The following is a 25,743-nucleotide window of genomic DNA, read 5'->3' as shown; positions in this document are numbered from 1 at the left end:
AGGCTTAGAGGTGACCTCATCACTCTCTTCAACTACCTGAAGGGAGGTTATAGCCAGGTGGGGGTTGGTCTCTTCTCCCAGGCAACCAACAATAGGACAAGAGGACATGGGCTCAAGCTCTGCCATGGGAGGTTTAGGTTAGATGTTAGGAAGAAATTCTTTACAGAGAGGGTAATCAGGCATTGGAACGGCCTACCCAGAGAGGTGGTGGATTCACCATCCCTGGAGGTTTTTAAGCAGAGATTGGATATGGCCCTTAGTGCCATGCTATAGTAATTGGAGTTGGATCAGGGGTTGGACTTGATGATCTTGGAGGTCTTTTCCAACCCAATCTATTCTATGATCTATTCTATGATCTATTACCATGTCAGCTAGACCATGAGTGCCACGTCCAGTCTTTCCTTAATCACTTCCGTGGACGGAGACCACCACCTCCCTTGGCAGTTCATTCCAGTGTCTAATCACCCTTTCTATGAAGAAATTCTTCCTAATGTCCAGCCCAAACCTCCCCTGGCACTACTTAAGACTATGTCCTCTCGTCCTATCACTTGTTGCCTGGGAGAAGAGGCCTCACCTCAATACAACCTCCTTTCAGGTAGCTGAAGGGAGCGATAAGGTTGACCCCCACCTGGATACAACCTGAAAGGAGCTTATAGCCGGGTGTGGGTTGGCCTTTTTTCCCAGGCAGCAAGTGATAGGACGAGAGGACATAGTTCTCAATTCAGGAAGGATATTGAGGTGCTAAAGTGTGTCCAGAGAAGAGCAAGGAAGCTGGTGAAGGATCTGTAGCACAAGTCTTACGAAGGGCAGCTGAGAGAGCTGGGGTTGTTTACTGTGGAGAAAAGGAAGCTCATGGGGGATCTTATTGCTCTCTACAGCTACCTGAAAGGAGGTTGTAGCAAGGTGCGGATTGGCCTCTTCTTCAAAGTAACAAGTGATAGGACCAGAGGAAATAGCCTCAAGTTACACCAGGGGAGGTTTGGATTAGATATTGTGAAAAATTTATTTCCTGGAAGAGTTGTCAAGCATTGGAACACGCTGCCCAGGGAAGTGGTGGAGTCACCATTCCTAAAAATGTTAAAAAACCTATGTAGATGTGGCACTTGAGGACACATTTTAGTGTGGTGGTGGTGTTGGACTGATGATTGGACTTGATGATCTTAGAGGTCTTTTCCTAAGAAAAACCTAACCATTCCATGAGCCATCTTATGGCTCTTCTTAAGGCAGGCTGAAAGAAGGCTTAGGAGGTAAATAGGGACGTAAGCTTTGCATTGCCTTTAGGCCCAGTTTATCTCTGTGTTTTTGTGGGTTCCAGAGCAAAGATGAAAAAAAAAGCCAATTTGCATCTTTCCTTCCCCATGTCAGGAACTTTTTCCTCTTGGTTGCCTAAGTGGAATTCCTATTAGTATAAATGAAAAGTAAGTAGGTGCACTGAGGATGGATATATGACTAGACTTGAAAAAGTGGAGCTTTAATTTGTGTTTTGGAAAAAGCAAAAACTCTTTTGAAACCTGTCTTTGAAACTTGTAACCTTTGAAACCTACATTTTTTCCTCTGAAAATGAGGCAAGATCAAACCCATAAGTGTTCCCGTAAATATGGAAGTATGTGGTTTAGAGCTGATATTTCACTTGCATTAAGACTTCTATATCTTAATCGCCCAGAAATCCTGATTTTTTAATCATCCATATAATTCCACCAAAACAGTGAGTCTCCTGATGCATATTAGGAACAAAATATGAAAGGTGAATTAAGCAGCAGGGATTCCTTTACATTTCCCCTACCCCATTACTTGGAATTTGAACAAGTTACAGACTCTTCTGTAAAGTGCAATCTGTAATGTTTGCAGCTTCTCTCTATTCTGTATGCTCAAAATCTTATTAAGTAAAGTAAGCAAGTCAAACATTTTAATGTTTGAGGTTTTCTGTCAGATCCCATATGAAAAATTAGTCATATATTTATAACTTCCTTGCAAAATGTGACCGGCATTATGAAAGTTTCTTGTAAACAAAATGTCCATTAATCATATTTTGATTCTTGATTCTTATTCAGGATATTAATCTCTAGTAAATTAAGCTGGAGTTTGTACTTCAGAGAATACACAAAAGTGAAAAGGCGATTGCTAGTATTCCACTGTTTTCATTGAAAATGTCGATTAGAAGGTCCAATAGCCCCTTCCAGACAGCATATAAACATTCTATTTTGTAAAATCCCTAAAGAAAGTTGTGCTTGAGCACAAAATCCTTTTCCGTCTGTAACATACTCCACCAATAAAACACAGCATAGAAATGAAAACTGAGAAAATTACAGTGGCCTTTATGTACTGAGTAAATTCTCCTACACATGGACTTAAGCTTCTGTTTTTATTCATTGTGAACTGGTTGCCTTCTGTCATATTTCATTGTGCCTCATGGCCTGTTTGTGAAACATTGCTTCCATGTGCATTCTTTGTGAGTAGGCTCAAGGAATAAGCAGCTGCTCTCCCCCTTTCAGCCTCCCTCTTTCTCCCTGTTCTCAGCACTCTGCACTTGATCATCTGTTTTTCTCACTCCCCTGTGCGGCTCCTGGCCAGGCCTTTGACAGCACCATGTTCTGTTGCAAAATGCAGCAAGGCCTCAGTCTGCAGCATGGAAAAGAATGTAAATAAGAGGTGAACATCCAATCATATGTGAAAGCTAGTGGTAAATATAGATATTAGAGCTAAGAATAGAGTTAGGATGTAAAATTCTAGGAAACAGTGTGTGACTGCAGCTGACTGTTAAGGCTGTTACCAATCATAGAGTTAGGTTACAGAATATTAATTATCTCATTATATATCCTATATAAGCTGTACTGTACAATCAATAAACGAAGCTTGCTTGATACTCATATTGAGCGTCCCTGCTTCCCCTCGCTGTGACAATGTTCTCTTGTCAGTTTCACTGCATAGTGGGAGTGAAGCCGAGGCATTGCTTGTTGTGTCGAGACAAATTTAGAAGAACAGTGGGGAGAGGAAGAGCAATTGCATCATAGTGGGACACAATGGATGTGGATGAGCATCCTTCTGCCTGGTGACAGGCAGAGGAAGACATGAACAACTAAAGGAGTGGGTCAACACTGCTACATGGATAAGCTAAGAAGCAGTGTGTGTAATAGGGTATATACATGTGGGGAGGACAGTTGGAGGGCATATGAATATAGGCCAGCCAAAGGTATTTGAAAATCTCGCTGTGCCTGTGCTGGAGAGCAGCCCACAGCAGTGCTCTGTGCAGGGGCACAGCTGCTCTAGCAGACCCTGCACAGTGTGCTCAGCAGCCCCAGCCCTGCAGCATGCTGTGTCTTGCCTCGAACACAATGAGCCCCCCAAGGGCTGTTCTCTGTGGTGCTCATTAGCTGTCTGCACCAACCCTGATGTGACACAACATTAATCAACACTATTTTGCTAACTTAACATAAAATTTCCCTTCTATTGTTGCCCTACTTTTTGTGATGTAAATAACACCAGACAGCTCCAACTTTTCCAACTACATGTGAATAGCAAGCTGCAAGGAGACCAACCATGGCTTCCTGAGTTTCTGATGTGACAGAGTTTCCTCTGCAGGGCTGAGGCACAAAGGGAGGTACAGGAAAGAGAGGGCTGTAGAGCAGATTGGGAAGCCCACCATGTGCTGGCTTTTCTCACTAGCACCCTTTTACCTGTGCTTGCTTAACATCAGCATTGCAGAGGCTAGAATTTTTTGAAGTAGAGGACAAACAATGGGTTAATGACAACCTGAGGGCAACATAACGCTGAAAATTTTTGTAGTTGAACGAAGCAGGTCGGATTTTTTAAAAAATAACTTTGGTTAAGTTACCGGGTTTAGGGGTTTGAGGGTTTGATAAAACAAACAAGCTTCATCAAATTTGGTGTCAGTCTGGTCAGTTTGAGCACTCCCAATGCTCCTAAGCTCTTTAAATGAAATAGAGGAGCAGATAACTCTCTTTGCTAGTCAGAGTCTTCTAGAAACCCAATTTGCTCCAGTCTGCAATTTGCATGACTCCTTTTAGTGCCATTCTTCAGTTAGGAAAAGTGGAGCATTTAAATTCCCACCAAGACCAAGTTACACACCGGAGCATTCTCATTTGTTTTGATTTAGCGTATGCATGAGAGAGAATCTGTTCTTCTAATATATGCAAAACCCTAAAAGTTGAGACTCAGCACCTGATCTGCAGAGCAGGTAGAGAAACTTGTGAGAATGCTTTGCAAAGACAATGGCTGTATTATTAGCAGAAGACACATAAAGGTCATATAGAAACATAGAAACACACAGGAACATAGAAAAAGAGGTAAAAGAAGTTTTAAAGTATAATGATGCTATAATTGTTGGAGGTGCGAGCCTCAAGTGTCCTGCACACAGCAGGACCGGATGAACAGGGCTGCATTATCTTCATGCTGCTGGAGCTCTCCTACTTCCCTCACTCACCAGGCTGGTGGTTCCCAAAAGGGCTGCTTACAACAGTGCTGGACTTGCTGTCCCTACTGACAGAGCTCTTACTGACTCTCAAAGAACACCCAAATCACTTCTGGGGCCATGTTCACGTGAATGATAGTAATAAGCATAGCTGGTTACTAACACTTGGGCTCAATGATCTTAAAGGTCTTCTCCAACCTAAACGATTCTGTGATGCTATGAATTCAAAGCTATTAAGCACATTTCAATTTCCAGGACTCCTCAAAGGGCAGACTCCAGCCACGGTCCCCCACAGGTGTTGATTTTGGGGGCCGGTGACAGGATCTCCCGCTGCGTCCAAGCTCCGCCACCCCCACCGATGCCGATTTTTCCCGGCTCGGCCCCCGACGGCGTGCTACCGCAAGTTCGATCCCAGGGCTCGGCCACCCCCGCCGCGGCCCCCGCCCGCCTCCGGGGGTAGCCCCGGCCAATGGCCCTTCGCCTGGCGCCGTCCGTGCCCGGCCCCGGGTCCGCCCCGTTAAACGGCGGCCCGGCGAGGAGCAGCGCGTCCTCCTCGCCGCCCTGCCTGGCCCGCGGCCGCCATGGGGTGCGAGCGCGGCGCCGCGCTGCTGCTCCTGCCGCTCGTCCTCCAGCTCTGCCCGGGCCGCGCCGCCGCGCCCGCCCCGCGAGGTAAGGGGTCCTTTCCCCCCGGCTGCGGCGAGATCTTCTTTCCCCTCTTCCATTAGAGAATGCTTGCAGCGTCCCGTCCTCTGCCCTCCGACGGGAGCCCTGGCTGGTAGGGAACGGCATCACCTATACAGGTGCGAAAGGAGCCGCAGCCGTCGGGGCGCACGGCGCGCCTGCGGACTCGTCCCGGCGTCCACCCGCCGTGCTGGGCACTGCGGTACTGGCGCTGGGGACCGGAGGAGATCGCGGTGCAGCCGCTCCCCTGCAGTCAGCAAAAAAGTGTTTATCTACGGGTGTGTGGAGCGTCTGAAGAGCGCTTTTTCGGTTGCAGGTTCTCATGAATGAGAAGTGAATTGCTAAGCCGTGAAAACTCGCCGGGAAAACTCTATTACCTAGTAAAGTGCATAGAAAAAGTGGTACTTTTAAACCCAGCATTGCTGTGGCAGTGTTATGCACGTAGTAAGTCAGGAGCCATTATATTATAGAGCTTGGGTAAAGTGGGTGGTACCGCTCTCCGGTAGCAGCTTGCGACTGCAACCAGCTCGGCTACTGAGAACAGCGGTTAGTGTGACTTAGTGGCACTCCCGGAGCCTTAAAGCTGCTCCTAGTTGTGTCTGCGTTTTTAACGCCTTCGTTTGCCTTACCGAAAGATGTTTGAGACTTTAATCGTTTATTTCTTACTTAAGCAGATCTAAAGCCAGTCAGAGTAATTCACCTGCATTTCCAAAAAGCCTTTGTTAAAGTCTTTCATGATGTAAAAACATTTCAGAAAATTGCTGCATTGAAAAGTCGGATATTGCTGTATTTAAAAACCCCAAAAGGGCAGGTTTTCAACTTTTTAGGGGCAGTAGCTTATGAAAAACCCCACTCAGCCTGTGACGTTTTCACCTTCTTGAATTCGGTCAGAGATTATCTCTGGGGGGAAGGGGTTAGGGTTTCACTCCAGATGTCTAAGCCATCATTAATTACCTTGAAAAGTGCTGAACAGCAGTGGAGCAGTGTTTACATTTGCAGTTATTATGGTTAGCTGCGACTGGACAACTAACTTGGATGGTCTCAAAAAGCTAGTGTGATATGGCAGTGGAGTTAAGGGAAAGAAGGGATGTTTTAGTTTGAGCTCCATCCTCTCCTGTGCCACTAAATTCATTCCTCCATGTTTCTCCTTCTAGGGCTTCTCATCATGTCTTTTAGCTTCCACCTGAAGATGTTTTGGGGCAGATCTCCAAAGAGCATTTTGCCACTGTCTCATGGTGTAGCTCATGCCTTGTTAGCATTTTCATAGGAAGGTGAGCAGCCGCATTCTAAAAACCACAGAAAGAAGGTGGGGGAGAGAATTCCTGGTCTGTTTCACAAGTGGGCTCAGTTTAGCTTGGCGAGAATGCATGCTCGTACTCGGAGGCATGGCAGAGTCATCACTCTCACTGCATGAATGGAAACCAGCTGCTTATGTCTTTCAGCTTCAGCAATCCTCTTCTATCTATTTGGTCTCAAGTCTGCCTTTCCAGGGAGAGGAAGGAAGAGATTCTTCAAAAAATGAAATCTGAAATCCTTGTGGGTCTTCTTTACCTATTTCTTCCAAACAAGCAATTGTCTCCGTAACGCCTAAGAGTTGTCTCTCTGCTAGCTTTACTAAGGATGTAAAATAAGTTTTCATAACCCCATTGCTCTTCCACTAACCACATTTGCTAACATGTGTGTAAGCTGTGCTTAGATGGATCTGGTTACATACTGCATTTACATACTGTAGATTGTGAAGGTATCCCAAGAAAGGGTTTGCTAATATGGCTGAGGAAATGTGCTCTCTAGAATGCAACTACCAAACCAGTTTGTTTTCATTTAAATATGCAAATTTCAAAAATTTCAATAGTTGTTTTCTGTAACATTAGACAGATGTTTCCCAGTGTTTAGTCATTATTTTTATAACGTTTTTAAGTGTTTGACCTTAGTGTTCATTAATTAGTTTCACAGGAATTGATATAAATTCAGCCAATAGACCTAGAAGAACTGGACATAAAGTATAGCTATATTTCATGCTCTCAAAGTCTTAAGTATTGTATTTCATTGCTCTGGCAGAGTAAACACAGCTGTATTTTTTGAATGGCGTTGACTTGTAAAATGCCGTTGTAAAATGCATTTTTACAGCATTTTACTGCAGGGGCTTGGATGAGTTAAATCTTATACAGGTGGAGGCTGTGATCTAAAAAAAGTCTCTCTTCCAAAAAAGATAGTAAGCTGCATTTCAGTCTCTTGAGTGGGTGGATGCTTGGTTTGCTCTCTCTGCAGTAAATGTAATGAGATTTCCAGCCTTTTGCACCTGCTGTCTGGGTTACTGGTGGTAACCCAGTGGTTGTCCTGGGATGATGTAAATGTAAACTGAATGAAAGAGAAGTCTTTTGACAAGGTCCATCCTCTAAGATGTGTTTCTTTCTTGTTTGACAGCAGTATTACTAGTGCATGCAAATCAAGTGCCTTACATTTTTTCTGTTGTGTTCTGAAAACTCATGATAGTCATGAGATCCTTGGACTCAATACAAGTATAGACTTCAGTGGTGATCTGTACTTCAGTGGCTTCATGAGAAAAAGGGGAAAATCGCCGTTTTTCTCTTTTTGGAAATAACATTAGTGTCTAGATGAATGGATACTCCAGAATGAGCAATTGAAGCATCGTGAACCCATGCTCTACTATAAGGGAACAGGGTTTCCCACACGTGTGTCGGTAGGTCTGTGTGCCCATGTGATTGTCCTCCAAGTGCTCTTCCGTCTTTTCCTGCTTGTAGTGTGTGGAAACTCTGGATCAGTAGGATGGCCTCATCACCTCAGTAGATGATGACAGCTTTGAGGTCATGCTGTGTAGACAAGACTCATCTGCAATGATCCACTGTTTTTTCAGCCTGGGAAACTAAACTTAGTAGTACAACCACAAACTTGAATCAAGGTAAGGCACAATGTACTGTCATGTGCCTTTGCCATCTGCCTGGTGTTGTGGCTCTTCTCTTCTGTTGTGCTGGTGTGGGAGGAAAATATGGCCCAGCCATGACAGGCCTGTGGAGCGGCAGTAGCATGCAACAGCTAAGTATGCCCTTATGTTTAAGTAGTTCTTGTGCATAATCATTTATCAGACTTTATTGCAAGAATATAATATATTTGCTACTTTAATTGCAGTGAGTTGAAATAGGAGATAATCAAGAAACCTAATGGAATAGTTTATCGAGTTTGGAGACATCATGGATTTAGGAACATTGAGGAAAACCCCAGTTTTCTGTTGTCTCAGTATCATAAGGGACATTTCTGTCATATGTACAAGTATAACCATAGACTCTTTGCTAATGCGTTGAGGAAAAGCTGAAATAAAAATTTGAAACAGCTTTCACTATCCCTTCAGGGTAATTTTTTTTTTTGTTTTTTGTTTTTTTTTTTGGTCAGGACTTGTATTTCTTTGTTTTCTGTGCCAGAAGAGAAAGATGAGTCTTATTTATATAATACATCTTCTGAAAAGTCAGTGAATTGAGAACCAGGTTGTGAACATAATAATGCTTACCTGGCTTTTTAGCATTTTAAATGGTGCCCTGCAAATGCCATCAAAGGATAAGTACTCTGGAAATTTGTCTGAAGATTTTAATGCTGAATCCTTTGACTAGTTGATACATGAACACAAACATCTGGATTGATGAAAGCAGAAATAGGTTAAAAAGCATTCTGTAAAGTACATTCTCAGAAGAGAAGAATTTTAGAGATCTACCTGAAAAATATTTAAGTGTCTCAATTTGAAGACTAAGTATTTCTATATAAGTAAGTTATCAATAGTTCCTTCAGAAAGTAAAAGTTGCTAAAATAGTACCAGTTGCAACAAATCCTAGATGATATTTTGGTAGAATTGTAGGATAGTTTTAGCTGACAGGCATCTTTAAAGGCCATCTAGTCCAAACTCACTGCCATGTGCAGGGATCTTTCACTAGACCAGGTTGCTTAAGATTGTCCATTCCAGGTTGAAATACATAATCTTCAGAGTTGATCATCCTATTCATGATTTTTTTGTTTGTACTAATTTAGGTAGGTCAGAGCATCCATATGAAAATAGCAAAGAATGTATGGTCACAAGTGAGTGGCTTCAGACTACATTCTTCTTTGTTTATTATTATATTTAAATAGCTGATGAAATTTGCTTCTTTTTTTTTTTTTTCCAGTTTTTGATCTTCTTCCATATTCCAACAAAAGAGTGGTGCCAAACTTCTTGCAACAAGCATTTGGGGATCCTACGCTGAATGAAATGTACTTGCTTTCAACCTTCAAACTGCAGCCAAAGAGCACAGCCACTGTTTTTGGCCTGTATTCATCAGCTGACAACGGCAAACATTTTGAATTTACGGTAATGGGACGGATGAATAAAGGTGAGTTGTTTCGAATATGTATGGTAAAACTGGTGTTGGATCCATAGCTACTGGTGTGTCACAGATGGATGTTGACAAATGTGTGATTAACCTTTGTGCTTGAGTCATTCCTGTTGCATGCTGTCACCTTTCATATCCACTCTCACTCCTGTTCTAATTTCTTTCCTTCTCCTCGATGCTGCTCTCTCCTGGCCAGGGGAAGCTTACTAGGCAATCAGCTGGTATCTCCACTTGACTGTGGTGCTTGCTCTGAGCAGTGCTACGAAAGAAGGAAAAAAACATGGAGTATGTAGAAAGGAGTCAATTTTGGTTGGGTTTTTATTTCCTTTTCTTTTTTCCTTTTTCCCCTTGGGCCAATCACTGGTTCTTATTACTCAGGAATTCGAGGGACACACGCACATGCTGCCTCATGCATATGAAAGGCAGGTTCTTGTTCTGCTGACCCTGGAGGTTAGATGTGACTATGCAAGACAAACATTCCCAGCACTTACAGAATCTTTTGGGTGAATGAAAGTGTTTGTTCTCTGTTTATTGGAATCAGTTAATCAGGAGTCAGAGTTGGAACTTCAGCTGATTTTTAGAAATAGAGAGCTTTCACTGATCTCTAAACCAGATCTAGGATATACAGCAATTTTTAAGGTTCAGCAAAAAAATGTTGAATTATGTACATTATTGTTACTCCACTGACTTCACCACTGCTATGATAATATGTTAGTACAAGTGTTATAATTGGGCAGCTGAGTCCAATATACTGTGAAACTCTATTGAGAAATTTCAGTATATGCATAGGGAAATTATTCAATATGCTGAAGAAAAGCACACCTTTTGGTTGGCAATTGTAAGGGAAGGAGTTAGATAAAACATTGGTAGTTTAATCAAGTCTGACAAAATCCTCCTTAGTCAGGGAATAAGAGCTGTGTGTGGGTTGACAGTGGGTAATACATGGTCACGCAGCGTTATCGGTAAGTGTCATGCAATTCCTAACACTGACTGACTTATTTGCTGAAAAAATGGTAAATCACACATACTCCCTCTCTCCCGCTCTCACACACAGAATTGTGTGTAAATGTTGTATGTATATATAGGAACGCATACAAATGTGTCTCTAAACTTAATAAGAGTTTGAACATATCAAACTCTTCTTTTGATTTTCAAGAATACCTGCATGTCTGATGGCTATTGATACATTTTAACACACTTAAAAAACTTTCTGATGGAAGGTAACATGGCTTCTTTTGGTTTTGTTCTCAGTATATTGGTCTTTGAGAAGCTTCTGTGACAGGACAGACACACCAAAGGAATATAGAAGGGCAGCATGAAGCAACTTGTCCTGTCAGTGACTGGTGTTGAGTAGATGTAACATATCTGATGTAAAGGATTGCCAGAGGGAGGCTTTTTACTGCAAGACTGTTTCTTGGATCTCTTTGCCTTCTTATTACCTTAGAGCACCTTGTTCAAGTCATATGGCTGTGTTTTCACATGTGATTTCTCCCCAAGTGTCAAGGATCCCATATGGCTACTTTGTACAATAAGTTAAAATGCATCCAGAAGATTGTTATGTGAGCTGAAAATATGGAGTGTGGGGGCTGTTTATGATCCTCACGAGAGGATCACTTAAATGATGAGCCATTGTTGGTGTCTCAGCAAAATGCACAGTCTAATTATCTACAGTTTTGGAAGAATGCGTAAGTGCATTACTTCTCCTGCATGGTATTTCCACTTATGCAATCCAAATGTGCTCTAAGGAGCTCAAAGCAGGCCTTAGTTATCCTTAAAGTGTTCTGGTATACCTGATAGTAAGATCTTTATAATGCCTAAATGTTTTTAAAAGCACAAGTATAAATCACTGAGTAGTGGCTCAACTTGTTTTGACTAGACCAATGTGCTTTCTATGTGGAGCAAACAGCAGTTAATGCATAGAAGTGTTGTAATTTAACAGTTCTGTGAAGCAGCTCCTACTTGCTGGTAGAAGTGGTAGTTTAATTGAAAATCTATTTCTTAAGCAGTACAGGTGGCACTCTCATGAATGTCTGTAAAATATTCAAGCAGCAAACATGTACTACAGGGGCTTGGATGAGTTAAATCTTATACAGCTGGAGGCTGTGATCTAAAAAAAACCTCTCTCTGTAAAAGCCTGCTCTGGTTTAACAGAAGGATATTTGGCTTTGGCTGAGGAGAAAATGGTTGATCCTTCTTCCAAGGCTGATTGCTCCTTGACCTGAAACTATTCTGGCAGGGTCCATTCTGGGCTCTGCCTCCATCTCCTCTTTCTTTCTCTAGGCTTCTGTTGTGTTTGGTCACTCTGAGAGCAGGGTCCAGATCCAAAGACCTTGCCTTTTATATGACCAGGCATGCATAATATTCACATAAATAAAATGCCTGAAATCTACTCTGTCTTGCTCGATCTTTGAGTTTGCCAAGGAATGCTACCTTTTAGCAAGTCACTGGTGACCTCATGCACCTTTGCGGAAATCTCAGCTCTGGCAGTGTTTTGACATAGACAGCAGTGAAAACATTCCTGATATTGATCACAGCTGCTTAGGCTCTAGCACTAGCATAGATTTTAAAGATGGAGATGTACCCTGCTCCGTTCATGCTGGTATAAATCTAGGGGGTTTTTAATCATGAGACTGAGCAATTAGAAAAATTATATGGAGCGTGTGTGCAGTACCTCAAGTCACCAACAAACAGAGGTATCACAGCATCAAAGCAGTTACATTAGTAGTGGGGAGCTGGGAATATAATTTGTTAAATGAATAGTTTCGAATAGTTAAATCGAATAGTTTCAGTAAATAGGTGTTGTTAGCTCCGAAAATAGTAAGAGCTTTTCCCTTGACTATGCCCACAGTTTTTAGTTGACCTTGTGTCAGGCCATTTGTGAGCTTTCACTTGATGCAACAACAGCCTTCTGTGAACTTCAAACAGGTGTTTACAAGAGCCAGCACTTAACTGTTTAGGTGCCTAGCAGCTGTGCAGCTTGACTCCTCATGCATGTAACTCTTACCTGCAGGAAATAAGGGATGTGCAGGCTAGTGATCAGTGGGATCTTTGAAACAGGATCTGTCTGATATTGTAAGGTAGTTATGGGCTGTCCAGATGTGCTCGGCTCCTTGCTTTTGCAGACATGCAGTCAGAGAGCCAGGAAGAGATTTTGTGGAGAGAACCAGCTAGCTGGTCTAAGAGATTTAGCTTGCAGATCCTAGCTTATTGATCCAATTTCCTCAGGAAAGGGATGGTTTTCCAATATTATGCAGCAAGTATTTGTTGTAAGAGTATTTGTTTGTCTGCTGTTGTGATCTTTCATGGTGCATTTTACTTAATAAAATGAGAATTTTTATGGGATTTTAAAAGCATTCACTAATGCTTTAAAAAAGAGTTGCGAGGAGGCTTAATCATCTTTAGGGGTGGAAAATGTCTTTTTTTGCATTATATTTTATTTGTTAAAATTTTTTTTACTAACTATTTATTATAGAGAAGTGCAGGGATCATGCTTCCTTTGGTTTCTTTAATTGTGCATTTGGATACACTGTTAGATGGCTTCACTGACTGCTATATGCATCACTGAAACTGATTTTTCTAGTTATACATTTCTGCTACAGAGTATTTCTAGGTCTATAAGATATGTACATTCCGAAGTGCTGACTGCAGGCTACTTGCTGCACCCTGTAACTTTACCTCTTGCATTTTGGCACATTATGTAAAGCAACATTTGTTAAGCCAGTTAGAGAGGCAGGACAAAGCAATGGAAAACACTGTGGAGGCAGCAGTTCTTTACAAATAGGGAATCATGCAAGAGTCTTGGTAGTGCTGCTCTGAGTTGATGTCCCGTTTATTATTACCATTATGGCTGTATATGGGATGCATTTACAAGAGCTGATATTTGGAAAAATAACAGAACAATTGAATATTTCCGCAGGATCTTCCTTGATTAGCCTTGGGTGTCTCCTACCTTCTGACAGTCCTTCTGTGTATTTTGTCCTAGTGGTGCTGCGCTATCTGAAGAGTGATGGAAGGTTGAATTCTGTGATTTTTAGCAACATCCAGCTGGCTGATGGGAAGCCCCATGCTGTCATCTTGTGGCTGAGTGGTCTGCAGCAGGGATTGAGCACAATAGAGTTGTATCTGGACTGCCTGCAAGTAGGTGCCATTGAGGACCTGCCAAAACCATTTTCAGCACTGTCTCAGAAGCTGGTGGTAGTTGAGTTGCGTATTTTCCAGGAGAAACCGCAGGTGAGCACAAAAACTGGGAATAGGCTGAACACTTAGAGGGAGCACCAGCAATCCTCTGGATCACTGAATTCAGACCTCAGCTCTTGCAGCAGCCAAGCTCTGTACAATAGTGCTTCAGTAATACTTGACATTAAATTGTGAAATAAATGTAAATATAACTTCTGTGGAACAGGTGAAATATTAGCTTATGTGAACCCTGTAATAATTCTGCTATTTGTTTTAAACAGTTTTTAGCTTTTTAAGTGAAAACCAAAAAATTACTGCCTCCTTTACTTCCGTATAGGTGTTTTTTGGGGTTTGGACTTTTTGCAAGACTTAGCAGATGGACTAAGGGCATTTCTTCATCAGCTGTTCACTATGAGCAATGCTTGACTGAATATAGGGCTTTCCTCATCATAATAAGCCACAGGGACTAAAAAAGACAAAAGAAAGGGAATACTCCTGGGGTGCTAGAGTGCAATCCCCATCTGTTTGACTACAACAGCTTTTCTTCTGTCTGCCAACCAGGAGTTGGCACAGCTTCCTATCATCTCCCTATTGGGATAAACAGTGACTTCCTCAGCATCTTCCATCATCATTAATCAGAAGTATGCATTAGAAGGTGCAAGGCAGTCTGCCCCCTTTGTGTCATTGCAGGCTTGAAAATGAGCCTTTTTGTATGGAGAATAACTGAGGTACCCACATTCCTGACATGAATGTATACCTGTTTGAGAGGAGGGAAAAAAGACTGCTTTGGATTCACTTTAAAAAATACCTATACCTATACAGATACCTAAATATGTGAACTTCCTATTATGTGAGATCATATGAATTGAACAGTAAAAAAGAAATCAAAATAAAACCACAGCTATGGGAAAATCTTCAAGGTAATGATTAGGGATTTTATACACTTCAGATGGTGACAGATGGCCCTGAAGTGAATAGTGTAGAAGTCCTTCATGCATAGAAAGTGGAATACCTCTCTTAAAAAAAAAAAAATTACTTTGTCTGAGATTTCTTATTTTTTTCAATTGTTGTACCCCAACTGTGAACTCTGTTTTTCTTGTGAGCCCAGGATACACTAGATGAGCTGAAGCTGGTAACTGGAGGAACCCTTGCCGAAGTGGGGAACCTGCAGGATTGTTTTCTTCAACAAATTGAGCCTGTACCTCAGTACACTGGTAAGACCTGCAACCAGGAGTTAAAATTGTTCCTTACGATACCAGTGCAAGGAAGTTAATATGATGAATGTTAACAATGTGGAGCTTTATAGTCAAGTAATAAAAATTGAATTATAGACATGATAATTTCTGTCAATGTTTTAGACATAGCTCAGTTTGAAGAGAAAACAGTCACCGTTGCTGTTGATAAAACAATGATTTGCTGTCCTAGTGAAGAAGTCTGTAATGATTAAAAGAGCTTTTTAGCCTAATTTGGGAGGCAAATTCTTGTGATAATGATGTGTTTGTGTCAGCTTAATAATAGTTTAAGTATTCAAATTGCAGGCAATTGCAGATAGAAAGTAGTCCTAAATGTGATACATTGCTACAGGCTTTATGAAAATAGGTAGATGGATGCTGTTGCAAGACCTATCCATGTACTTATACTCATGTCCAGTATTCGTCTTCTGCTGAGTGCTGGACTGTCCCCAAGAGGGTAGGAGCAAGGTGTGAACAAGGTCACAGGACACTGAAGAACATGTTTGTGCTACAGCTACAGAACCTGTAGGTCCATGTGGGAAGAGCCATTGCAAGGCAGACACTAGTCCTGCCACAAGTTAGCCAAGGCTTTTGTTATCGGCTGGAGTGGATGTGTGATTTGAAACCAACTCCTTTTCTGCCTGTGCTGAGCATTGTGGAGACTGAGCTGGGAACAGGGAGGAAAAGAAGGAGCTGAGGCTACTGTAGTTCCTGCACATTCTCAAGGGCTGGGTGCAATCCCCCGTGTTAGGCAGGAGTGCTGCCTGACATCTGGACATAGAAAACCTGTGCTAGACTGCCCCATCTTTAACCCTCCCTAGTTCCTGTCCATCTGCCTTTCTGCTGTGGATGTGAGGGAGAAGAATGGCTTCATGCTGTGTGTGCAGTATGTTAATATGTGACAACCATGGGGAGAAAACTGAGGTCAAGGTTTGAAATAGGATCCATGAGAAGTTCTTCTTTCTCACACCCTTTGCTGTTCCCGCTGCCAAACCCATACCCTGCAGTGTTGCTGGTTTTGATAAGAATAGAGACAAGACACTGAACTTCGATATGAGAGCGTATGAGGTTCCAGGTTACAGCAGCTTTCTCATTTGTAACTTTTTGCTCACAAATTAGTGATGCAAATGGTAGCAATACAGACAGATACTGTCCTCTGTGGCTGCCTTCACATGGCTTAGCCTCTCAAATTCAGTTGCTTATAACCTTCAAGTAGAATCAGTATCATTAATAATAATAATAAAAGACAACTCACATGAATACCTTTGAAGTCTACATAATCAAATTCACCGAAGGAAAAGGTTCAGATGTTCCAATAGCAGTATTAACTCAGCTGCCTTGCACTTTGTGTATTCTTCATGATACCCTTTTATGGGAGCAATATATCAGATAACCGCAGTTTTGCCTTCAGCCAGAAAAAGTTGGAATGCAAATGTTTAGCTGTATAGGGGGGTGAGACCTATGTATCTTGGTAAAAGTGTGTGCTTTCAAATTAATTGGAAAATCCTTGGCAGTGCTTAGGACCTGAATAGCTGCACATGGCTTTCACTGTGTGCCTGGTTATTGCTCACTGCTTTGGCAGCAGCATTCCCTACATGATCAGTGTGTGAGGCTGAGACACCTAAGCAGTGTAGATGAGAATATGAACCTGTTGTTGAACCTGTGTATTTGGATTCTCCTGTTTGGGTTAGGAAAATAGAGTGTAAGATGCACTGGGTTTGGTAGGTGAGATTAGTATGCTGCATGTGATCATCTCAAAATCATTCAGGTCAGAAGGGATCTTTGGAGGTTGTCTGGTTTGTGTAGGGTACTTGAACCTCAGAAAGTGTATAAAAAATAGCTATGTTGCACAAGACTAAAGGTTCTTTTAACCTGTCTCCTGTTAGAGACAGTATTGTTGATGTAGGTCCAAGGGCAAGCATAGAAGGGAATGGACTTCTAGTGTGGTTTTCTCTACATACTCCCCTATTCTCCAGCAGTTCACTTTATTCAGAGCTCTCAACTTGGAGATGAAGTCTCTGTGTTTTGTACTGAATATATGTTTTCTTCCATGTATCTGTCCTGTCAGTTTTGAATGCGCAATCAAAATTGTCTCCTGGCAAGAAGTTTACCATGTCTGAGGAGATATCTCCTCCTGTTTACTTTGAACCTGCCTCTTCCTAATTCCACATGCAACTTGTACGTATAGCTTCTTTGGTGGAGGATTATAGACTGACAGGAAACTGTTCTCTTGTCAACCATCATCCATACTTTAATCATGGCTTGATCTCTGGCCAAGTAACCACAGTCCTCCAGAGTTCAATAAGTTGGACAGTGCTCTCAGGCACATGGTGTGATTCTTGGGATTGTCCCATGAAGGGGCAGGAGTTTGACCCGATGATCCTTATGGGTCCCTTCTGACTCAGAATATTCTATGATTCTATGAATACTGTTGTCTTTGAATGATAATTCAGGATTCTAACTTTGCCAGATGGGGGCAAGTGTGTTTCTTGAGCCAGTATTGGACCCAAGAGAGCTAGAAGAAATATCTTTGAGGCATTCCATGGTGGCCTGCAGTTATACATGTTTTTACACATGCATTTGCCCTGCTTGGACCAATTAGCAGTGCAGTGAAGCTAGTTGCCTGCTCTAAGTCCAAGGTCCTGTACTTGAACAGTTTGCCCAAAGAAGCTGTTGATGCCCCATCAGGAAGTGTTGCAGGCCATGCTAGATGGGGCTTTGAGCAGCCTGGTCAAGTGAAACATGTTCCTGACATGACCAGGGGATTGGACTAGATGATCTTTAAAGGTCTTTTCCAAACCAAACCATTTTATGATTCTGTACTGCAAGGTCCTGGCAAGAGAAAGACAGGGTGGCTCCCTGACATGACTTCAGTCTTACAGAGAATGAGTTGTGTCAAGTGACTTCAGTTTCCCTGTTGGACAGTAATACTTCAGAGCTGTCTCTGACTATGAAAGCTATTCTGTTATTCATATGGTTACTGACTCAAGAGTATGAAGCTAGGGACTAGCTGAACTGGGGAGTTACCTTAGTGGGTGGATGAGAGAGACTACATGGTAGGACCAGTTATCTGTACAGCTTGAGGCTGGTATCTTTTGCTTAACCTGCTTGCTCCTGGGAATAACCACCCTGCAAGGTATTTTGCGTTCACAGCTCCCTTAAAGGCCTCTCTGAGTTCTTATCCTTGAACACTGGTTATTCTGCTGCAGGTGGGGCCTACTGTTGGAATCTCAATCAATAGTGTGTAAACCAGTCTTTATTTTAAAAAAGAACCAATAAGTAAAACAACAACAGGTGTGTGCCAGGTTCCACTATGGAATTCTAAAATTACTGTGATACTATGTCCTGCTACTGTCCTCCAAATAAAAATAAGGCAAGGTTGGGACTAGAACAGAGGCAGGTTCTTGAATAGGTGATTCCCAACTTTTTAAACTTGTTCAGTGTTTTGATGAGAAAATCTGAAATGAAGAAAACATAGTATGTGGAGAGTTGGACAATTTCCAGTAGAATGTTTGGAAACAGTTAGACATGCTTTGAAGTACAAAACAATGAGGTAAACATTAAGAGAAGCATTTTTCATATAAGCTTTCAGTACTCGCAAAAATAACATGTGAATAAACCTCCCTGAAGCTATTGGGCATAATATCAAAATATCCTGCCTGCCTAGACTGTGAAAGAGCATATATTTTTGAAGTTTGTCTTTAAATGGAGACTTAGAGAAGTAAACAAATACCTACTTGAGAGAGATACAAACTCAGAAGCAATTAACAAGTAGAAGGAACAGCAAGCTACTGTGCTAAATATGCTCTCTGCTTCTCCTCTGTCACTGGCTCAAAACCACTATTTCATTTAACAGGTAAGAATGTCATGTGTACATCTTGGATTGGCTCTGGTCCTTTTCTTATGGCTCATTACAGATGTAACTTTTGTTCTTGTCTTAGACGTCTTTTTTGTTACTTTGGTATTGAGAACTGGTTTTGGTGTGAGGTCATAGAATCACAGAATATTCTGAGTTGGAAGGGACCCACAAGGATTGTCGAGTCCATTTCCTGGCCCTGTACAGGACCATCCACAAGAGTCACACCATGTGCTTGAGAGTATCATCTGAATGCTTCTTGAATTCTGTCAGGCTTGGTGCTGTGACCACTTCCCTGGGTAGCCTTTTTCAGTGCTCAGCCACCCTCTGGGTGAAGAATCTTTTTCTGATATCCAGACTAAACCTCCCCTGATGCAACCTCAGGCCGTTCCCTCAGGTTCTGTCACTGGTCACCACAGAGAAGAGATTGGTGCCTGTCTCTCCACTTCCCCTCATGAGGAAGTTGTAGACTGCAATGAGGTCTCCCCTCATCCTCCTCTTTTCCAGGCTGGACAGACCAAGTGACCTCAGCCACTTTCTCATACACCTTCTCCTCCAGATCCTTCGCCATCCTTGTGACCCTGTTCTGGATAGTGTGTTGAGTTTTGTGAGACCAGGAGCAAATGCAGCCATGAAACTTCTGTACAGTGTGATGAGCTGCTTTTCAGAAGAAAAGCCAAGTGACTGTTGCACTTACTAAAAACACTGTTTTTCAGTGCAGGTGCTGTTGGTGCGTGGTCAGAGCTTCCCAGTGAGCTTGCTCAGAAATCTGGGTACCTCTACTTCGAAAAATGTCTACCAATCAGTTGTGGTGACATGGAATGCACTTATGCAGGGTGTCTTCCATTATATGCACATATACTTCATGCCCCAGCCTTGTACTCCTCCTCCAGTTATCACAGATACCCAGTATTGAAGTACTGAAATAGGGTTTCTGGTCTGGGGACAGTGAGTAACACCAATGGCATTAGTTGCCTTAGAGAGAGAGCATTGACACTGAAATAAGGTAGGGAAATCCCAGTCTTGTTTCTCTCTGTGGAGAGGTTTCTGCTTTGCCCATTTCTGTGGTATACATGGAGTTCAGTTCTAGAAAAGCCTTGAGTTCATGCAAATTACACTATAGAAATTTGAGATAAATACTGTGTTTGCTGTGGTGATTCCTACAGGGCTTAAATAACAGTAATGTCTGTCCATCTTGGCTCTTCCTTCTTAATGGGGTTTCCATCTTACATCTCAGAAATTACCACGGCAAATGAAGGAGAGTTATGTCTTGCACTCTTTTTCATTGCTGTTTCCCTGCAGGTGATTATAGTAGGCAGCTGATGGGTCAGATGATGCAGATGAACCAAATACTGGCAGATGTGAAAGACCTCCTCAGACAACAGGTACTGTATAAAGGCTCCAGTGTGAAATATCCCAAGCTTGCCCCTTTGACTGAGTCAGTGCAGAATTCATGTGAGCAGTAAACTCCTATATAGAGTCCACTGCCTTGGAGGAGTGACACAATGGAGAAGAAATAACCATATAGGTTCTTGTACTCTGTGCTATGGAGAATCATTGAATGTGGGAGTGTAGGGGACTTGCTTATTCAGATCCAGAAAATTTTGTGTCTGAAGTGGTGAAGAGCTAGAGCAGCAGTCCTAGCTCCCTGTTAGATAATGGTTGCATAGAACTGAAATTGCATTTGTTTCAATTGCTTGTGGATGTCAGACCTCGAATTGCTGGTGGCATCTTTTGATTAAATGTGTCATTCTTAAAGGTTCTGTTGATGAAGGCTGAACTGAAGTACATCCATTATCACTATCCTTAATTTTATGGAGTATGAAGAGCATCTCATTTAAGACAGGTTACCTAAGTTCCATGGTTTGAGTGGCATCTTGAGGAATAATGGTTTTTCCTGCTGCCAGGTGCAAACCAGAACTGCCTGTACCCAAATAATGTAGGGGTTTTTTTCTATATTCTCAAGGTCAAAGAAACAACTTTTCTGAGAAATACCATAGCTGAGTGCCAAGCGTGTGGTAAGTATTCCTGATAAGGCTTCTAATTCAGATAAGATGCACAGTTGTTTTAAAACTGGTATTGATTGTGTTAGCTTTATGTGGTTTCTAAGAAGCATTTTTTTAAAAATACTGTGTCCAAAGTTCTACATGTATTGAACACAAATTTAAAATAGATTTTCATTAGAGGAAAAAGCTTCCATAGCCCAGACACTCACTTATTGGGGGATAAAGCACCACTAAACCAAAAAGTGTTACTCATGCTGTACTGTCAGTTTTTGCTCTGCCACAAAGCTATGCCACATATTCCTGTGAAGGGAGCCATTGTGTGCCACATATCTCGTGCACAATCTTAGTAGAAGGACAAGGGAGGAATCACATTCTGCTCTAGCTAGTATTGTCAGTCTGAGGAAGATCCTATGCAGTCCACCCGAAGTTCTTCTAATTCTGAGGAGGCAGTCCACCCTAATAGCAGTAAGGGTGGAAAAAGGTGGTCGTGATTTTTCTCTATATGAAACAAATAAACACTTTTCCAAATGTCATTGCATGGCCCTCCTACATAAATGATAATCAGGACATGCATACAGTCAGTAGAAAAACCAGTATACTCCCTTCCTGGATGGGACAAAAGGTCTTAAATGCATCAGACCTTTTACTTGATTTCTTCTAATCTGTAAGCCTCATCAAAACTCAAGTTGAGCTCTAGGCAGGATAACCCATATGTGTGTCAAAGAAAAAGTCTAAATCCTGCATACACCTCTACCAAGGTTTAGCACCTGCCAGAGTTCTGAAAGGATCCTGGGCTGGTCTCTATGCACCTAAACTGATGTATGTGCATGTTCCTGTAGTGTTTGTGGGCTGCCAGCTGCTTCTGCTTTATTATTCTTATTTATAGACTTCCAGAGATGCTGTTGTGAAACCACAACCCTGTTTTTCTTATGAAGTGGTAGTGTTGCTGATTTATCCAGAGAAATGCCTTGTACTTGTACCCTCATACTTCAGTCCCTTGGGCTATCTGAGGTCACAAGCTTTCTGAGTTTTCTCTCCTGACCAGCAGCATATCGGTGCTGGGACTAACCTAGCAGGAAGACTCCCATGCGTAGCCTGGAGAAGCATGTGGACCTAAAAAAAATAGCATCAATCTCCCCTTGCTGGGAACACAGCAAGCTCCTGGGCCATTCCTAGTGTAAAGTCTCTTCAGCCACAGCACAGTGCAGAGACACAAAGTGTCTTGGGGATTTCTTCAGAATGCTTCCCAGCTGAAAGCCATAATGAATGTTTCTTTCAGTCACTGAAATAGTTATTCTTTCTGCATTAAAGGTTTGGGAACTGTGAGTTTTCCAACTCAGCTTCCTAGGCGCCCTAAACCCAAATGTGAAGTTAACTCCTGCTTCAGGGGAGTGAGATGTGTGGAGACAGCAGAAGGATTTCAGTGTGGGCCCTGCCCTGAAGGACTCACAGGAAATGGAGTTACATGCTCAGATATTGATGAGGTAAAATATAGACTTTCAATGAATTAAAAAATAAAAAAACAACAAATAACTTTTTAATATATATTAATGCATTGCTAGTACTTGCCGTCGTCAGCATTTGCTGATTGCTTGCACAGTGAATATTAATTCCTTCTGATTTGATTCTATATACCTATTTTGCTGTTGCTGCAACTTTATGGAGGTTATATGTATGAAAACTTGAAATACTCTGGTGAGTTGAGAAGTCACTTAGAGGAATTTAATGTTTGGAAAAAAACCAAAAATTAGAACCAACCAAAATGAACTTTTGACATAGTTGTTTCTATTCCACAAGAAGATGCAGTAGCTTGTGTTATAGGCTGCAGAAGCACTTGTCAAAATGAGCTTTGCTTCTTTAAATTGTCATGCTCCTGACACGTGTCATACTCATGCTTTGGAGACCAAAGTATCTTCTCTTCAACACAAACTGGACCCATCTTTTCAGGCTTACCCTAAAAGTCTGTGAAAGAAAATAAACATTTATTGTCATTATTCCTTTTGCTTCTTTGTGGTTGTGTTGAAATCCAATAATGCTGACTTAAATCTATTATTTTCCTGTGCTGTATATTAGAAGTTCAGAGCTTGCTTGTACTGAGGACTAAGTTAATAAATTTGCAGTCTCTTAAATGATTAAAAAAACCCTGTGTTAACTGGAATGTGGCACAGAAACAACAAAACCACTTACAGATTCACAGCATTTTTTTCTGTGTGATGATTTTTGACATTATTCTTTAGTAATTTTTGTGGAAAAGCACCTGGATGTAGTAGACCGGGGAACCAGCACAATGAAGTCATAAACTGTGCCTGTGGATAACGCAGTACTAGCATTGTACCAGAATAATGACGTAAAACAGCAAAAGCAATTCCTTTTTCCTCCTTCCTAGCCAACAGGAGGTGTGCTTTGACTGCTCCTTTGATTTGCTCCCTCCTGTAGACCACCGCCAAGAGGGGTGTCCTGTGTCCAACTTGTCTGTAAAAAACACTGGGGGGAGAAAGTGAGTTGAGTGTGGCTATTTCCTGAACTGTAGGCAATGTGTCTTGTTTTGCTTCACATGGCATGAACTGTGTCTGCTGCAACAGAAGGTGCAGAAAAATGGAGGTGAAGCTCTGAAATGTGAAGGCAAATGGTGAAACCAAGACAAGTTTGGTATGAGTTTCGTGCCACAAACAGCTATGGTGAGAGACTGAAGCCAGCCTGAGCAGAGCCCACCACAATGGATAGGCTTTGCTTTCTGAGCTATTTTCAGAGTGAGGCAGAGCGTGGCAATAGTCTCTTCTCTGCCCTTTTCAGGATTGGGCAACTCTACCCATTACAGCAGTGATGGGAAAACAAACTGGTTTATAGTAGCTTGATTTTAACATGGTTTTCTGTGAGCAGTCAGGCTCTGCCACAGGAGATTGATGTGCCTTCGTCCTCATGCCACCACTCCACATGACAAACCTGATCTCACATTAGAAATAGCAAGGAAATTTTGCCAAAATGGTGCTATAGAGATACAGAGTTGCTTACATGAGGTCTTTATGTGGACACTGCTGTTAAAATACCACCTACTCTGGAGTGGTTTTGTTCAACCTACTTTAGCAGCTAGATATTTACTTACAGTTGCACAGGAAGAAATAAAGAAGCAATGAATGGCAGAAATTTTGAATTGTCTAATTAGAGGGGATATGTCATGTTACTTGTTTTCCTAAGTTAACTAAGACTATGAAAGAAAGTAATTTTTTTAAAAAGGTTTTTAGTAATCTTTTCTGGGAGACCATCATTGTACTGAATGAACTATTTCTGTACTTCCTGGTAACAGGTATTTAAAAAGAAGTTCATGTTCTGATAAAGACATATTTAGACATGAGTTCTGATAAAGACATATTTAGAAGATTCCTCACTAAGAGCTGCCATCATCTTTTCTGAGGCTGTTAGCATCTCTGCAGTACACTTCCTAATTCATTATCAGTTTAATGACATTACTCTGGTATGCCGGTGCCTGGTATCTCAGGAGCAGCAGCTCTGCTCTGTGTGCTGTGTAACTTGGGTGCCCTCTGCTGCCTACAGTAAAAAATTCACAGCAAAATAAGGAGCACAAAATGTCTGTCCTAGGTTTTACATTTCCTTTATATTACTTACGGATCTACTTCTAACAAATATTTCTGTCAAACACCCTTGAATATTAAACATACCTTTTCTTGCTCGTGTGTGTGTGTATTTCGTTACAAGTTGTATGTCTCGTAGGTGAATATTGTCTGGTTCGTTCTTCCTCCATCTTGCAGATGTTCTTCTGTTAGCAGTGGAAGGGGGGAAAAAAGGCATATTTTTAAACCTCTTTTATATTTCTTTCTCATGTTTCTCATTTGTTATTGTCTTTGAGCCTGTCTTATGCAGCATGATGGCATGTTGATGTTTGCAGTACTCTTATAAACGTTACCTAGCAGCTAGTGTTGATATTGGAAAGGCAGCAGTGCGAGGTATGCTTCCCAAATTGGCACCCACCAGACCAGTGAAATTAGTCGCAGCTGTTCTGTAAAACTGCATAAGGCAATGAAGTGAATGGTGCCTTCAGGCCAAGGGTGATTTGTGGACGTATGATTTTCTGGGACAAGTGCCAAGGGTTATCCATGGGCTTCCGGTCTCGGAACATGTGGGTGCCACTGACACATCCTTGCTTATCTGGTTCATGTTTGGGTTCATTCTGGCTATGGGATTTGCGCAAATATAAATGAAGGAAAATGCCGCTGCAACTTTTGTTTGTACCAAAACCAACCACAGGATTGTTTGAAGGGTTGGAGTTATGTGACTTTCCTTATACTGTGGCCTGGAGACTTCCAGGGGGCTTTCAGCCTCCAAGGGATCTGAACCTGCCCAGCCAAAGGAAGGATTGAGGCTGAGAGCGTAGGACATCAACTACAGGCTGTAGTAGAAGATTGCAAATGTTACTTAAATTACAGAGATAGCCGAAGACCTGCTGAGGTCAGAAATACATGCAGAGACGGTTTCCTCTGTAAGCCATCTCTGAACAGACAACATACAGGCATTGCCTGTAGCATTGCCTTTGGTGAGAGGGCTGTGCGCATAGTCAGAGTCTGAATGTTATTGAAGCACAAACGTGCTTGGTTCATTTCTTTCATTGCAGTGTCGTTACAACCCTTGCTTCCCTGGAGTGCGATGTGTGAACACTGCTCCAGGTTTCCGATGTGAGACCTGTCCTCCAGGATATACAGGACAAACCATGCAAGGGATAGGAATCAGCTATGCCAAGAGCAATAAGCAGGTGAGTGGCAGCATCCATGTGACAACTGCCATTGCAAGGTGCTGGTTTTATATCAGTAGTGCATCTGTATTTTACTGTAAATTTTTTTGCATGTTCCTGTAGCACCCTACAGTAGGAACATAGTTTTTATCTAAACTCTTGTGGGTGAACCACAACACATCCTAAAGTTGAAATTTTCCTTATCACAGTGTCTCTTCAGGATTTGGAAAGTTGTCCTAAGGGTAT

General features: G+C 41.9%; 1 protein-coding gene across 4 annotated transcripts in view; it reads left to right on the top strand.

The window, feature by feature from the left end:
- The first annotated feature begins 5,010 nt into the window (after positions 1–5,010).
- Positions 5,011–25,743, top strand: part of THBS4 (thrombospondin 4) — a 38,818-nt gene continuing 18,085 nt past the window's right edge. For 2 of the 4 annotated variants that reach the window (XM_027882404.1, XM_027882396.1), the window contains exons 1-6: positions 13,303–13,713; positions 14,768–14,873; positions 20,050–20,132; positions 20,714–20,765; positions 22,065–22,237; positions 25,381–25,518. In XM_027882404.1, coding sequence (XP_027738205.1) covers positions 13,327–13,713; positions 14,768–14,873; positions 20,050–20,132; positions 20,714–20,765; positions 22,065–22,237; positions 25,381–25,518 — 939 coding nt within the window. In that variant the 5' untranslated portion in view covers positions 13,303–13,326. Of the gene's footprint in view, positions 5,099–9,279; positions 9,484–13,302; positions 13,714–14,767; positions 14,874–17,926; positions 17,948–20,049; positions 20,133–20,713; positions 20,766–22,064; positions 22,238–25,380; positions 25,519–25,743 lie in introns of those variants that run through there. The other 2 variants (XM_027882387.1, XM_027882414.1) reach the window with 2 other exon arrangements.

The sequence above is a fragment of the Empidonax traillii genome, unplaced genomic scaffold, assembly GCF_003031625.1.
Source record: "Empidonax traillii isolate 1590-97213 ecotype Southwest subspecies unplaced genomic scaffold, ASM303162v1 scaffold8:size5222938, whole genome shotgun sequence".
In the NCBI taxonomy this organism is placed as follows: domain Eukaryota; kingdom Metazoa; phylum Chordata; class Aves; order Passeriformes; family Tyrannidae; genus Empidonax; species Empidonax traillii.
The sequence above is the reverse complement of the archived record's forward strand: the minus strand, read 5'-3'. Positions and strand labels throughout refer to the sequence as shown.